The 14,290-nt window shown below is 50.5% G+C and overlaps 6 protein-coding genes across 6 annotated transcripts; 2 read left to right on the top strand and 4 right to left on the bottom strand.

Moving 5' to 3' along the window:
* Positions 1-278: 278 nt before the first annotated feature.
* On the bottom strand, positions 279-3,172 carry L228DRAFT_244934 (SDA1-domain-containing protein). The gene is made up of 6 exons (XM_018332040.1): positions 3,024-3,172; positions 2,883-2,918; positions 2,527-2,814; positions 1,993-2,467; positions 1,704-1,921; positions 279-1,628 (listed from the first exon to the last, which is right to left on the bottom strand). The coding sequence occupies exons 1-6, from the start codon at positions 3,068-3,070 to the stop codon at positions 326-328; spliced, it is 2,367 nt and encodes a 788-aa protein (XP_018189617.1). The 5' UTR covers positions 3,071-3,172; the 3' UTR covers positions 279-325.
* Positions 3,173-3,778: 606 nt separating this feature from the next.
* Positions 3,779-5,958, bottom strand: L228DRAFT_266424 (hypothetical protein; the record flags this gene model as incomplete). The annotated part of the gene is made up of 3 exons (XM_018334856.1): positions 3,779-4,483; positions 4,547-4,717; positions 4,789-5,958. 3 exons carry the CDS (start codon positions 5,956-5,958, stop codon positions 3,779-3,781), a joined length of 2,046 nt encoding a protein of 681 aa, XP_018189616.1.
* Positions 5,959-6,790: 832 nt separating this feature from the next.
* On the bottom strand, positions 6,791-7,609 carry L228DRAFT_244932 (hypothetical protein). The gene has a single exon (XM_018332039.1). The coding sequence runs from the start codon at positions 7,522-7,524 to the stop codon at positions 7,255-7,257; it is 270 nt and encodes an 89-aa protein (XP_018189615.1). The 5' UTR covers positions 7,525-7,609; the 3' UTR covers positions 6,791-7,254.
* Positions 7,610-8,711: 1,102 nt separating this feature from the next.
* L228DRAFT_87531 (tubulin nucleotide-binding domain-like protein) lies at positions 8,712-11,319 on the bottom strand. Its single transcript, XM_018336931.1, has 5 exons — positions 11,011-11,319; positions 10,758-10,960; positions 10,229-10,667; positions 9,543-10,147; positions 8,712-9,312 (listed from the first exon to the last, which is right to left on the bottom strand). Exons 1-5 carry the CDS (start codon positions 11,080-11,082, stop codon positions 9,051-9,053), a joined length of 1,581 nt encoding a protein of 526 aa, XP_018189614.1. The 5' UTR covers positions 11,083-11,319; the 3' UTR covers positions 8,712-9,050.
* Positions 11,320-11,747: 428 nt separating this feature from the next.
* L228DRAFT_252555 (hypothetical protein) lies at positions 11,748-12,390 on the top strand (the record flags this gene model as incomplete). Its single annotated transcript, XM_018333694.1, has 2 exons — positions 11,748-11,913; positions 11,984-12,390. 2 exons carry the CDS (start codon positions 11,748-11,750, stop codon positions 12,388-12,390), a joined length of 573 nt encoding a protein of 190 aa, XP_018189613.1.
* Positions 12,391-12,940: 550 nt separating this feature from the next.
* L228DRAFT_266421 (40S ribosomal protein S5) lies at positions 12,941-13,998 on the top strand (the record flags this gene model as incomplete). Its single annotated transcript, XM_018334855.1, has 3 exons — positions 12,941-13,083; positions 13,324-13,507; positions 13,681-13,998. 3 exons carry the CDS (start codon positions 12,941-12,943, stop codon positions 13,996-13,998), a joined length of 645 nt encoding a protein of 214 aa, XP_018189612.1.
* Positions 13,999-14,290: the final 292 nt, after the last annotated feature.

Genomic DNA, 14,290 nt, shown 5'->3' with positions numbered 1-14,290 from the left:
AGATCTATAGAGAAAAATTGGGAACAACAGAGTAGTCACTGCAGTTTGTATTCAATGCCGAATACGCAAAAAAAGATGTAACATTTCAAAAGACACCGCCCAGCCAATAATTCAATCATTCTACCATAGGAGAAAAACCGAACCAAAGAAAAGAAAAAGAAAAGAAAAGAAAAAGAAAAGAAAAGAAAAGAAAGGCATGACAATGAGTAAAGTAATCTAGACTTAACCCGTACCAAGACTTTTTCTAGTCAACAACGACAATTCTAAAAGCGCATAAAGGAGGTACGTAGTTTAAAAACGGGGACAAAACAAAGACAAGGTACAATCACCCATTATTTCCACGGCGCCCGCCTCTCTTCGACCGCTCCACATGGCCCTTGAGCACCTTCTGCGTCTCGACAAGACTGCGCTTCTGCTTAAAGCGCGCTTTGCCGAGGGTCATGAGGAAGTTCTTCTTGCGCGCCTTTTCTTTATTCGTCGTGCTCTTGCCCTGGGAGCGGAGTTTCTCTTTGCGCAGGGCGGCCGAGGACTTATGTTCGTTGCGCTCGCCCTTGGCGGCTTTGACGGCCGCGTCGCGCGACTCCTTGTCCTGCTTGTGCGAGAGCATGGCGAGGCCTTCGATTTCCGCGGCGGTCAGGGGGTCGTCCACGTGGCGGTTGTGGCTGGCGGCGGCGGCGGCTTGGATTTTGGCCGCGGCGTGCAGACGGCGCTGGGTTTCGGGCAGGAGCTTGGACACGGAGGCCTGGGTGCGGAGTTCTTGCAGCTTGGCGAGGTCGGCGGGCGTGAGGATGCGGGTGGTGGCGAGGTTGAGGACGCGTTGGCGGGCGGCTTCGGCTTCGGCTTCTGCGTCTGCGTTTTCTTCTTCTTCCTCTGCGGCGGCGCCGTCGACGTCGACGTCGCGAGCAGCTGGATTGGCTTTCTTGTCGAGCTTGGCCTTTTTGGCGGCTGAGGGTTTGGTTTCGCGGTCAGAGTCCGAGTCGCTAATGTCGATTTCACCGTCGGATTCGACGTTGATCCAGCCGCCGGAGTCGTCGCTGTCCTCCTCGTCTTCAATGTTCCAGGCGCCCCAGTCGTCTTCGTCTTCGTCTTCTTCTTCTTCTTCGTCGCCGTCGCCGTTGCCTTCTCCGTCGGCGCCTGCGTCAGCAGGGAGGCCCTTGGCTTCGCGCTTGCGCTTGCGTTCTTCTTCCTTGTATGCCTCTAGGAGTTCGAGGCCTTCGATGCCGCCAATGTCCTCCTCACCGAACCGGCGCTGTTTGCGCTCGCCCAGCTTAAGTTCCATGGTTGCGGCCTTGCCTCGGTCTTTCTTGCGCAAAAGGTCGGCGCCAACTTCTCGGTACAGACTGAGAAGTCCCTTTGCGGCCATCATGACACCCTTGTCTTTGCTGGATTTGTACATGACTAGATCCTGCAACAAGGTTTCGTTCATGGCGAGAGGTTGTCGAACACAAATCTCACGGATCGCGTTGAGACCGGCTGAGGCGACTTCTGCGGCTGCTGCCTCGGAAACGAACTCGTTGGCAATCTTCTGGATCAGTGGCTCGAGGACATCAGGCGGGACGAGAGAGTGTGTGGACTGGGCAAGCGAGGCTAGGAATGAAGTGACAGATGGTTGGCGAGGCGTGAGATATCTGTTAGATACATTAGTTCTTGGATTCCTTGATCAAGGGTTGAAAAGCTGGGAAATGCTAGGTTTAATAACGTACTTGAGGAAGTAGGAGTATAAGCTGATAACAGTAAGTCGGTGTAGACCAACAAGACGAGAAACAAGCTGCAGAACGAGAAGCTTTTGCTCAAGGTTGAGCTTGGATTTTGTGTTCTGTAAGTGCTTCTGGAAAAGTGTCTCTGCGAATCCCTGAGGATCGTGGAGAAGATGAAGCGCCGAGAAGTTCAAGGGGTGGGGTTGATTCTTCTTGCGCTCTCGCTGTGGTGATACTAGTCAGTTGGCTGTTATAGGAAATCATGGGAAAGCCCCCAAGCATAAGATGCACGTACCCTCTTCACCGTCGCTGCCGCCTTTTCGAGTGATTTAGATTGCTTTCTGGTCTTCTTGTTGATGCCTGCCTGATGCCTCAACTTGCCCATGTCAATGTCTGGTTCATCGTCACTTTCCTCTTCCGCCAACTCTTCTCTTTCCTTGTCGCCGCCAAGGAAAAACCGGACACCGCCCAGGATAACCTTTTCGTTATCCGACAAGCTAGCCTCCTTCATAATCTCCACCGTTTTGGAGTCTGTCCAAATCTGCCGCTTCCATAGCTCTCTTGTCAACTTGACTGCCCAAAGGCCTTTTGACGATGTGCGATCGGATACAACAAGGTTAAATAAGACAGTCTGTATCGTGCGATTGAGGCGGTGGTTCTTGGTCTTGGCATTGGAAGACCGAAGATCAGATAGAATCTTTTGAAAGAGCAGCGCTCGAAGGGATTTGCTCGGCGTGGTCGTGAGAAGTGGGAAAAGAGTCTGAAGGAGGCTAGAGCAGGGAAATTTAGAATCCTCGCAAGCAACCGATAAGATACGCAAGATACTCACGCTGACGAGTCAATCACATCCTTCTTTCGAAGAAGCACTAAGCTTCCCACAATCTTTTCTCGGAGTTCAGGTTCCAGGTCCGTGTGATGAAGTGTAATCAGGTTCATCAAATCCTCGGGGAAGGATTTAGTAATCTCGGGATAACAGTCCGCAACGTGCGCCACGAAGTCAATAAGTTCTCGGAGAGATATGAGGCCCGCATCAGTCGCAGAGCCTGGCGCGCGCATGAAAATCTCTCGATGACTTTCATATTGGTGGTATTGACTGGCAAAATCGTCCTTGTATGACCTTCACTTCTATCAATAAGATGTTCCGCGGCCCAAAAGCCTTGTCCGAATTCTCGGGAGTATACGTACACCGGGTCCCTTCTAATCTTATGTTGCAAATTCGGCCTAGAAATGCGATTTTAGAAAAGACGAAGAAAGCGTTATTTGGTCCGATGCAAATATTCCTTCTCTACATCGCCAGTATTAATGCAGCAAAAGGTGCAAACTCACAGATCAGCCTCGACCTTTTCGAGCGCTCCAACCTTGCGCTTCCCCATTTTGCAACGACAATAGCAGCTAAGATATGAGTAAAAATAAGTAGAGTAAAGATAACTGCGGTGCTCAGTGTTTAACTGCGCCCGCAAAGCGATGTTTTTCTCAATTCGGATAAAGTTGTAACTTTTTTAGTTTCGCCTTCCGGGGCGGGGCGGAATTTACCGAGCCATAGTCTTAACCAACCACGACCACAAGTGGGCCCCGGGGCACATTTTATCTCCCAATTGATAGGCTCCATCACTCAAATTTGTGCTTTATAGCACTAATCCAACCTCTGTCAAACATGCTCTCGAGACAATCAAATTTGGAAATATACAAGGCACGTCGACGACATCTAGTCGATCTGCAAAAGCCCGACATATGGTTACGAATTATATTTTCAACTGCCAAAATCTAGTATTTTTTTTTTTTATAATTTCCATAATTGTGACATGTGCATTGATCTTGACCAAAACCTAGCCTTGTGAAAATCGAATTATATTTAGATCGCATATCCAATTACCATCACATTATTCTCCAATAAGGGAAAAAATAGCCTCAATCAAAAGGTATCAGAAGAAAAGAAAGAAAAAAAAAAGAGATTCTCTTTGGACATTGTTTTCCTATAGACATTCCTTTGGGGTTCATTGAAAGGAGCGGCGATCTCGATGAGGGCCAAGCTCGAGATCATAAATTCATGATTACGTCAGAAGTGAAAAATTATTGAGCACTTAGGCCAGGACCATCAGACCGACGATACCAGCGAGAACAGCCACCGCAGGCTTGTTGGCAGACGCGGCGTTGGTGAACTGAGCTGGCAGAGAGGTGGTGGAGCTTGGAGCAGTGCTGGTAGTAGCGCTAGGAGCCTGAGAAGAAGCAGTGACCGGGCCAACAGTAGCAGAGGAAGCTACAGAGCTGGGAGCCTCAGAAGAGGCGGTGACCGGATTAACAGTGGCGGAGCTGCCCTCAGGAATGGCAGAAGTCGGCACAGGGGCAACGGTTTCGACAGGGGTAGTGCTCTCCACGTGGGTCGAGGTTTCCGGAATTGCGGGAACCGCGGAAGACAAGGTGGGAGCAACGCTACTCGCTGGCGAGCTGGCCACCGATGTGTAGGAGAAGGTCGAGGTCAGGGTAATGGGAATGGAGTAGGTTGAAGAGCCATGTGTGACAGTCGAGTAGGTGACCGGGCACGTAGTGGTAGTGATGACGGTCAGTGCCGTGGTGTAGGCGATCGAGGAAGGCGAGGTCGGGGCCACCTCGACGGAGGTAGAGGTGGGAACCACGGGGTAACTAGTGGTCTTCACGGTACTCACGGTAGAGGTGGTAGGATAGACTGTAGTGATGATAGTGCCGCTTTTGCTCGTGGTGGTAGTGACAGGGCAAGTAGTCACGTAAGACGTGGTAATCACTTCGGTAGTGTGAACTGGTGTAGTCGACTACGGTCGAAATGTTAGTCTTAACTGACGATAATGTTAAATGAAAGAATTGCATGGGCTTACCGGTGAGAGCGTCTTGGTAATGGTGGGAGTAATCAACGTAGTGGTGGGATAGACGCTCGTGACAGTCGAGACAGTCGAAGTAGTCACCGGGATGACAGTACCAGAGGAAGTGGTCGTGGTAGTGATAGGGCAAGTGGTGGTGTAGACGGTGGTGACCTGAGTCACAGTAGTCTGCGGGGGGGGAATCAGCTCAATCCTATATTCATGCCGTTTTTCTAAGGCTGGGGGCAAAAGTAGCTTACCTGGGGGCTAGTGGTCGTGGGGATGACTGTGATCGTGGTGTTGCCGTAACTCTTGACCGAAGAGGTGGTGGGAAGCACGACAGCAGAGCTGTTGGTGAAAGGAGCAGTAGTAAGATGCTTGGTAGTGGTGGTGTTGCTCCAGGGCGCGGTGGTCGTGGTTGGCAGCACTGGCGTCGTGGGGAGGACGCTGGTCTTGGTGCAGCCGCCCTTGCAAGTTGTAAGAGTGATGGTGGACGTAGTCAAGCTTGTGGTGACGCCAGTTGAGGTGCCAGAAGTGAAAGTGCTGGTAACCGGGCAGGTTGTCACAGTCGTGTAGGTCGTCTCAGTTTCCGTTGCTGGGGGAGAAGTAGTCGTGGGAGTTACGGTCTTAGTGCATCCGCCCTTGCAACTCGTCAGAGTGATTGTGGAGGTTGTCAAGCTCGTGGTGACGCCAATTGAGGTACCAGAAGTGAACGTGCTGGTAACCGGGCAGGTTGTCACAGTCGTGTAGGTAGTCTCAGTTTCCGTGGCCGGCGGAGGAGTGGTCGTGGGGGGGATAGTCTTGGTGCATCCGCCCTTGCAGCTGGTGACGGTGAGGGTTGAGGTAGTCAGGGTAGTGGTGACGCCAATTGAGGTGCCAGAAGTAAAGGTGCTTGTAACTGGGCAGGTAGTCACCGTGGTATAGGTGGTCAGTGTCTCAGTTTCGGGTGGCGGGGTGGTAGTTGTGCTGTTGGACACGGGCGCCGGGGTAGAAGTAGTAGAAGTGACATTGGTAGTTGGCGGGGGCGGGACCACAGAGGAGCTCCACGAGCTGCTGGAGCTGGTGACGGGCGGAGGCGTGGCAGAAGAGGTCGGAGTAGTCTTGGTACATCCACCCTTGCAGCTGGTCACGGTCAAGGTTGACGTAGTAAGAGTAGTGGTGATGCCGATAGAAGTGCCAGAGGTGAAGGTGCTCGTCACCGGGCAGGTCGTTACGGTGGTGTAGGTGGTGAGCGTCTCGGTGCCAATCGAGCCTGTAGGACCTGTAGGGCCTGTAGGACCAGTTGGTCCAGTTGGTCCAGTTGGTCCAGTTGGTCCAGTCGGGGCCGTGGGGGCGCTGGAAGTGGCATTGTCCCATCGAGGATACACAACGGCATCCGATGCGAGGGCGGTAGAGGCCAAGGCCAGAGCAACGAGAGAAAGCTTGACCATCTTTGCAAAGGATACTCTTAGGAGGAAGAAGCAAACTTGCAACGATGCTAGCGAAAGGATGTCGGATCAAATATCAAACAAACGAGGGTGGCAGAACAACCGTAGCGAGAGAGTTGCTGCTGCGTGCGAAAGAGCGGCAGGAAGGGAACCAAAAAGATATTGATTCCAGTCCGGCGATGGCACTCTTATGGAGTTGAGAAAAGTTGGAGGTGGCTAGAGACGGGTGGTTATTAATGTTGCATATCAACAGCCGCAACGCCCACAAGGGCATAGGGAGAGCCGATGACTGTTCGTATCCATTGAGCCGGCTCGCCAGATGGGCCCGACTCTAAACCTTCTGCCATGGCGATTCTCACGCAGTGTTCCCGCTCTGTCGCTGCCCTAGTGAGGCTCTTGGCTACCAGGCACAAGCACCTTCTAACTCATGCCGGTAGGATGCTGACGTTGTGTGCGCTGGAAGAAGTAAAACCCCGCCCCACACTTTTTTCTGATTGGGATCCGCGCCTGGTGATTGGCGCCGATAAAACTTTCTCGTCGACTTTTACACCGTATATCCCTGATCGACGCCGAGCTGAGGGACGATTCTCACAAAAGTCATCGCAGGGGAGAGCCTGTCTAGCTCGGGGCCGGAGGGTGGTTGGCACAGCACCGTCGACCATGGCGAGCAGCCTAAGGAGTGGGGAGAGCAGGGGTCCATCGAACGAGAAAACAGTCGAGGGGACCAAGTGACCCAGATACGAAGCCCGCTACTGTAACGTGCCATTACAGAAATGGTGAGAAAAAGAACGGAACGAATGACTGCAGTAAGCCACAGTGGGTCAAAAGATATGTTCTCCCCAGATGAAAAGTCCAATCAATATTCACAAAGAGAAAAAAAAAAGCCAATATCAGTCAAAGCGAATGCATAAACATTGAACGTTTTCCAATTGCATAAACCCGAAGCAAGCGAAAATCCCCAACAGTGGGGGGCACAGCATAGACCAGGTAATCACAAAACATGGGGTTTTTCTTGTCCGGGAAGACGGTCAGGGGGGTGGATGCAAAGAGGTTGCAACTAGCAAAAAGAATGACGAAGCGGTTGATTTGATCATCATGGGTAATAAGAAACGAAAAAAAGTTTCCTAAACCCGCGTGTCATCGAACAGATCGGTTGGTCGCGCGAATGATTTGTGCGAAGTTGCTGGACCGAGGAAAAGGGCGTCGACATGCAGGTTACCACGTCCCCGCGAAATTTCAGTCACCTTGGCAAGAACTTTTCCCGTCCAAGGAACACAACCGAGAAACTTGACACCCCTTTCAGGAACGCTCGGAACTAATAATAAACTCGTGGCTGTAGGGAGGTAGGGAGGTAAGGAGGTAGACAGCACGACCTTTCCGGCTCAAGCCTAAATTTCCCATCCGTCTCCTCGGCAAGAATTTTGATGGTAAACCGTCTCGTAATTGCTGGAGAGGACTCTCGTTTTGAGGGAATTCCCTGTGTATGTACGAGTAGACCCTTTGCCGCAAATGGCGGAAGTATACCCTGGACCAAACTTGACATGGATCTGCTGGCTGTACAGTAGTCATAGCTTTTGCTCACCTGCAGGTTCTCGTATGTTTGACAACCTAATGCAGAACCTATGTCACGTCAACCCTCCCGGATGCCCTTTGCAGAGCCGACAATCAATATTAACTACATGCACAAGAACGACTTAGACGAGTTGCCGTGTGGCGAGTCAAAGGCAGAGTAGCCAACGAGCATCGTTTAGTTTTTGTATCGCACATAATGTATGCTTGGCGCAAAGAAGAAGCTGTTCCCCGTCGAGGCCGAGCTTCCGCCATCACAGCCTCTCATTATTCACCAAAGAAGGAAAGAGAGTTTCGAAGCAGGTCCGACCTCGTCGCTGGTAGTGCTCGTTGGAGAAGCAGGAGAAAAAAGAACTGGGATGGCCGCTCAATCCACGCCTTGCCCCACGACTAGAATGGACCTAATGCTCACCAGCCGCTGCTCGATGGTTCGTACCGTTATCGGCGCAAACCCAATGGCACTAGACTGGTACCCCTGTCAGTGCAAAGACCTCCCAAGGTTCCCAAGGCTGGCGGCGCACTTGGACAAACAGTCCGCGGCGAGCTTTCCCTTTCACAGGGTTCGCTCACTTCCCTCCCCCCCGAAAAACACTTTATGGTGACAATTGAATGTCCGGGCCACCATAAGATAACGTCGATCACCCCATCAACCGCTCCCTGCAGCTGATGCGGGGTAAAGGCGTATGTAAGGTAGTTGGAAGTCGTAGCCGCACATGGGACGTCCACTGGACAACGGTCGGTGTCACCCTGTCTGAGAGGTGACTGTCCAGAAACTTTTTATTATGGTGATGTAGGATGGCTGAATGTCGCCAAGTGATGCTTCTGGGTCGGGTATCCAGCCTTTCCATCAAGCTGACAGCAAGTGTGCGAGTACGAATAGTTACAGTACTTCCTCGGTCGTCTTCTCCTGAAAAAGAGGTCCCTGACACTAAGTGGGTCGATCGGCTCAACCTATTGACCCCAATCGCGATGACGTTGTAAATCCGACTGAGCCCACACTTGCGCTCTCTACGGAGTAGAAGTATCCACGACCACCCATTGGAAGCCAAGTCCCGTGAGTCTCCGTCCACAACCAACTCACTCCTTGCTCAACAAAAAGGGTCTTTGATAGCGATTAACTGCTTTTTTTTATGCCAAATCCGGCATTCACATGCAATTTAAACACATCGTATTACATAATCGTTCCACTGCTCTGAATCCGCCGTAAAAAGGTGGAAAACGGCCGCATGGTGACAGCCCTTCTCGGGATTGGACCACATGGCACAGGTCCCCTTTTTGCAACTTTCAGTCCGCGATCGCCCCTCCCCCCCCCAAATGACTAACCTCTGCGAGCCAATGGTATGGAGAAAATTTGAGACCCTGGGCAGTCTCTAAACTGCCGCTGTTGTTTTCCCACGTATTTTCTCGCCCTGATTCTTGAAAATTACACTAGAGTACCTCCGTATTCGTAGTGTATGAGTAGTCCACGCAGAGAACGACCCATCAGTCACAATTGCGATCTGCGCTTGGCTCCTCAGATCCTTGCTTTAGTCGTCATCTTCGTCCGAGCCACTGTGCCAACCCTCTTCATATGCTTCGCAGATCTCATCAAGACCATTTGATAGCGTCTCTCTCTCATCCAGACCAACATTTTTGCCGACAATCCCGCGCAACGCTTCGATGCGAACCGCAACCGACGACTCTGTGGAGAGTGACGAATATACCCCTACAGATTGTTCATCTGAAGAAGACATTTTGAAAATTCTTGGGAAACTGTCGAGTAGCGGAAATTTGAGACCACTATGAAACCTAGATTTTTTTTTCCCCATTAGCACAAAACAATCTCTTACTGCTGTTGGCCGTTGAAGGAGCTTCTCTCTGCTTGGTCAAGATACACTGTATAGTGTTGTACACTGTAACAGCAATCTTCAGACTCCAAGAACATGACTCTTTCAGGCTACTGGAGTCATTTGCCCCTTTTGGTTCTGAACCTTGAAATTGGCAGAGTAGCATTCGTAAGCGAAAAAGCGTCAACTAACCTTTCAGTGATGGGACGGCCGGCAAGCCTTTGGCGCGCCCTATAGGCCGCATCGCGTTCCAAAGAGGATTCGCTATCACCTGACTCGCCTCGAGATACCTCCACTCGTCCAAATACGTGCCTCTTCGTCCGCCGGCGTGTTCGGGATACGGGAGCAGCAGCCCAGGGAAGGAGATCTATATCCAGATCCTTAATTGCCCCAGCATCCTCTTCTTCAGAGTCGCTCGTATTCCCGGTTGGATTCACCGTTCTTCCTTCACCCCGTGCCGCTATTCCACTCCCGAGACTCGTGTCGTGTGCGTCTAACTTTTTAGGATCGTCGACACTAAACCGCAAGTTGGCTATTCTTTGATTGCCATTGACGTTAAGCGGCCCTTCAATCTGAGAAAATGTTTCAAGCTTCCCATTCCGCAAGCGCGATGGAATCGTCATCGATTCCAGCGCCGTGCAAAGTAATGCAGAGGTATGCCATCTTGATCCCTGATTGAAATTTATCCAATCCGGCACAAACGCGGGTGAATCTGAAAGGGGAATATAGAGTGATGCCATCGTCGCCATCTCATGTACAGATCGCGCCGAGTTGGTCATCCTTTGAAGAAGTTTGCTCTGGTTCAAGGTCAGTATCCGTATTAGTCGACTACGAACTCGTCGCGGCTCATATTTGGTATCTTCTTGGGGTTGCCTTACTCGCTGATCTTTTGCTCCATCTTCAATTGCCCATACCCAGACGCTGGTCTTGCCATATTCATCTCGTATTTTGTCGAGATATCGTGATGCAAACCCACCCCATGCATCATCTGCGCTAGTTATCAGCTGCAAGCCCTGAAGCTGGTCACATTCCTCGGCGAATGGTCTAAGATCGCGGTCAAGTAAGTCGTGTTCCTTGTCTAGGCTTGAGAACAGCTCTTCACCCATGTCCCAATTCTCGAATGGCATCAGCTTCGAGTTCAGCTCGTAATCATTGAGCTGCACTATAGACCTCGGATGATAAAAAACACGATTGAAGTCAGACCAATATCGCACCGTCTCAGTCGTGAGTGGCGGAGGCGGCAAGCCCTCATCCAGAGATCTCTGGTAGTCGCTCTTTTCTATTGTTGGATCCCTCTGTATTGCTTTGCCGCCATCCCTGACATTTCGTCAGTTGCTCTTCCCTCGCCAAGCATATAAATGTTGATAAAGATCACGAAGTCAAAACAGGATTGGAAGAACTTCTTACCAAAGGCCTTGTTGTAAACCAGGCTCATCTTCCATCTCATATAAGGCGTTGATCTTCCTCATGCTTCCAAAACCGCCCTTTAGGTCATAAATAACTGTTCTCGGAGTAAACGTATCCGATCCATCGGCACCAATTCCTTGTCGGAAGTGAATATTGTGATCAATCGGCGACTGCTCTTCATCTCCATATGTAAAATAGGATTCCTTGGTGCATCAGTTGAAATGTCCTCGTGGAAAAGCCTATTGGAATTTACCTGAGCATTCCAGAAATGCGTCGCCAAATAATTGCTACGCTGCCCGAGCTGGAGTGTCACAATCTCGTGCATCTTTGTAGACGGTGATGCTCAAAAGTCTCAGGAGTATATTGGATAAGCTTGGCCCGGATGATTAGTGGTTGACTTGTGAATTGCTCGCCGCAAATGTGTCCAGAGTCCGATGAGAATTTTGTGACAATCATGAATTCAAAGATAAGGAAAATAGCAGGAGATTTGACAGAAAAAGGTTCAAACCTTCAGTAGTAACGGACAAAAATCAAGGAAAAGACACTCTTCGAAATGAAGCTGCGAAGAAAATATAAATCACACTTTGTCGGACTTTTCGCTCTCGAATAGTAGAGCTTGAGCAACGTAGAAAGGCATATTGGATCCAATATGTTCAACTTACTAAGGAAAAATTCACGCTGAATTTTTAGATGAAGAAAGTAAAGATCATTTCATTATAATGTAGTCTAATTGATTTTGTAACGCGTTATTGTCGTGCGGACATGGCTTGAAAGAGTTGGGCAATTTTCACGCGCATCGTCAAGGGAGAGAGACGGTACCTGCGCCAATGATTGTTGCGTCGCTTGTCAGGTCTCCATGACGTCCAACGTCACCTCTCAGATCCGCCCCACGCGCACCAGATATATAGCAAATACAAATTATTGAGCGGGGTCTACATAATTTGATCATGGTTCTTTGATATGAAGCATCTATCACTTCATCATTAAAATATGACGTTGCGGCAGGAGCTAGCATCTTGGAAGTTTCCACAGCAACTTCAAATCGCCCAGGTTCCTAATTCTGGCACATTTGCTCCGTCGAGTGATCAGATACCCTTACCGCCGCCAAATGGCAAGCCTACGGTCATTACATTTCTGAGGCACTGCGGCTGCCCATGTGAGTCCTATATTTCTAGATTAAAGAGAATCCAGTGGTTGAGCAGGATTAAGCATATATGCATTTCTAGTCGCCGAGAAGGCATTCCTCGATTTACGAACGACGGCCAGCGCCAACCCATCTGTGAATTTCATAGCAGTATCGCATAGTGATGCCAAAGCCACTGAGAAGTGGATCAATGCGCTCGGGGGTTCTCGACGTGTGCAGGTGATAGTCGACGCGGATCGCCAACTCTACACGAAGTGGGGATTGGGAGTTGCCAGCTTCTGGCACTTGTTGAACCCACAAAGCATGTGGGGTGTCTATCAACTGGCAAGCCATGAAGGTATCTGGAACCGGCCGACGGAAAGCGGTACACGATGGCAGACAGCAGGCTCCTTTGCAGTGGACAAGAAAGGACATGTCTGCTGGAGTCGGCCGGCCCTGAGCGCACATGAAGTCCCAAACTTTGATGAAGCAGTCAAGGCAATGCAATAGAGCATGTCAAGATTGATCGAAACGTCGGTGAAATTTCCATGTTCGCCCATGTTGGCATATGAGAGCTAGAGCGGGATTATTAGTGATCACAAGTGCGAGATATTTTGGAGGACCGCGATCCCTCATATGGGGGTTTTGAGGCTAAAGAGATCATGTCCAACACTGAAAGCGCAGAACGTTAAGACATTAATTCCGAGACCTAGAATTATATGGCCCATTTCGTATTCGATTGTGACTTCCTGCTAGCACAGCTTAACTCCGTCTATGAGAAACTCGATAGATTGAGCCCAGTCGCGCGTAGAAAATCAGTGGTACTCCCCTCGTTCGTTAGTTGAGGCGAGTTTCGCGTTTCCTCCCGCATCCCGATCGGGAAACGCCAAGACTTCAGGGCTAAGACCGCAGCGCACACATCTCGCTTAGCAAAATTGACGAGGCTCAACACCGAAATCCACAAATCGCAACGGCCAGCAGCCAAACGACGACGACGACACCGACCAAATCGACCTCTGACGGACGAATTCTCCCCCCATCAGGTCAGATCACCGTCAACATGTCTGACAACGGCGAAGTCGAGGTCGCGAGCCCCAGCGGCTACCCCGTTCTCCCCAAGGACGTCACCCAGGAGATCGGTACCGTGAAGCTCTTCAACAAGTGGAGCTACGAGGACGTTGAGATCCGTGACATCTCTTTGACGTACGTTCGACCCTGTCGATAGCATTTTTCAATTGGGATGCCGTAGGAAAAGGGAGCGCATGCGCGAAGCAGTTGGTGGAAAATCTGCAAAGTGTTGCGATTTTTCCTCTGAAGAACCGGCATCCGGATCATCCTACATCCGCATATTCGCATATACGCTGTATCTGTTTCTCTGAGAGGGAAATGGAAGAATAAATCGAAAAAAGGCAAAATGGGCTAACCAGCATCCTATTTTTACAGCGACTACATTCAGATCCGGTCTCCCGTCTACCTCCCTCACTCCGCTGGCCGCTATGCCGTCAAGCGTTTCCGCAAGGCCAACTGCCCCATCATTGAGCGTCTGACCAACTCTCTGATGATGAACGGCCGCAACAACGGCAAGAAGCTCAAGGCTGTCCGCATCATCGCCCACGCCTTCGAGATTGTACGTTTCAAACCCCCGTCCCAAGTAGAGCGTCTGGAGGAAGTAAAAGAAAGAAAAGGAGCGGGAAATATGAGATGGAAGACAAATGAAGAATCTTGAGGGAGAGATATGACGCTGGGTTCAGATTTATCACAGAAAGGGCCTGAGATCTAACTGTTGGTGCTGCTTTTTAGATCCACATCATGACCGACCAGAACCCCATCCAGGTCGCTGTTGACGCCATTGTCAACTGCGGTCCCCGCGAAGACTCCACCCGTATCGGTTCCGCCGGTACCGTCCGTCGCCAGGCCGTCGATGTCTCCCCTCTCCGCCGTGTCAACCAGGCCATTGCCCTGCTCACCATTGGCGCCCGTGAGGCTGCTTTCCGTAACATCAAGAGCATTGCCGAGTGCTTGGCTGAGGAGCTGATCAACGCTGCCAAGGGTTCTTCCAACTCTTACGCCATCAAGAAGAAGGACGAGCTGGAGCGTGTTGCCAAGAGCAACCGGTAAATCGAGAGATTTATTTTCGGGAGCTCTGGGTGTTGGGAAAATCGTCAAAATATCAGAGAAACTTGGGGCTGGTTGGCGGCCTTTGCGCGTGGTGTGCTTGGTTGTTGGACCCCCAAGCTGCTGCATGGCGTGGTGTGTGCGTTTGCTCGGGGCACTCATTTTCATATGCCATATGCGTATTGTCTCGCTGGCTGTATGTTCATAAAATAATGGATGCAGTCTGAATGTCTTTTTTTTATAAAGAACCTGATGAATTTCATGTGACGGTTACATGTGACGGTTTATGTGCTGT

The sequence above is a fragment of the Xylona heveae genome, assembly GCF_001619985.1.
Source record: "Xylona heveae TC161 unplaced genomic scaffold L228scaffold_3, whole genome shotgun sequence".
NCBI lineage: Eukaryota > Fungi > Ascomycota > Xylonomycetes > Xylonales > Xylonaceae > Xylona > Xylona heveae.
Note: the sequence above shows the minus strand (reverse complement) of the source record. Positions and strands in the feature narration are given on the sequence as shown.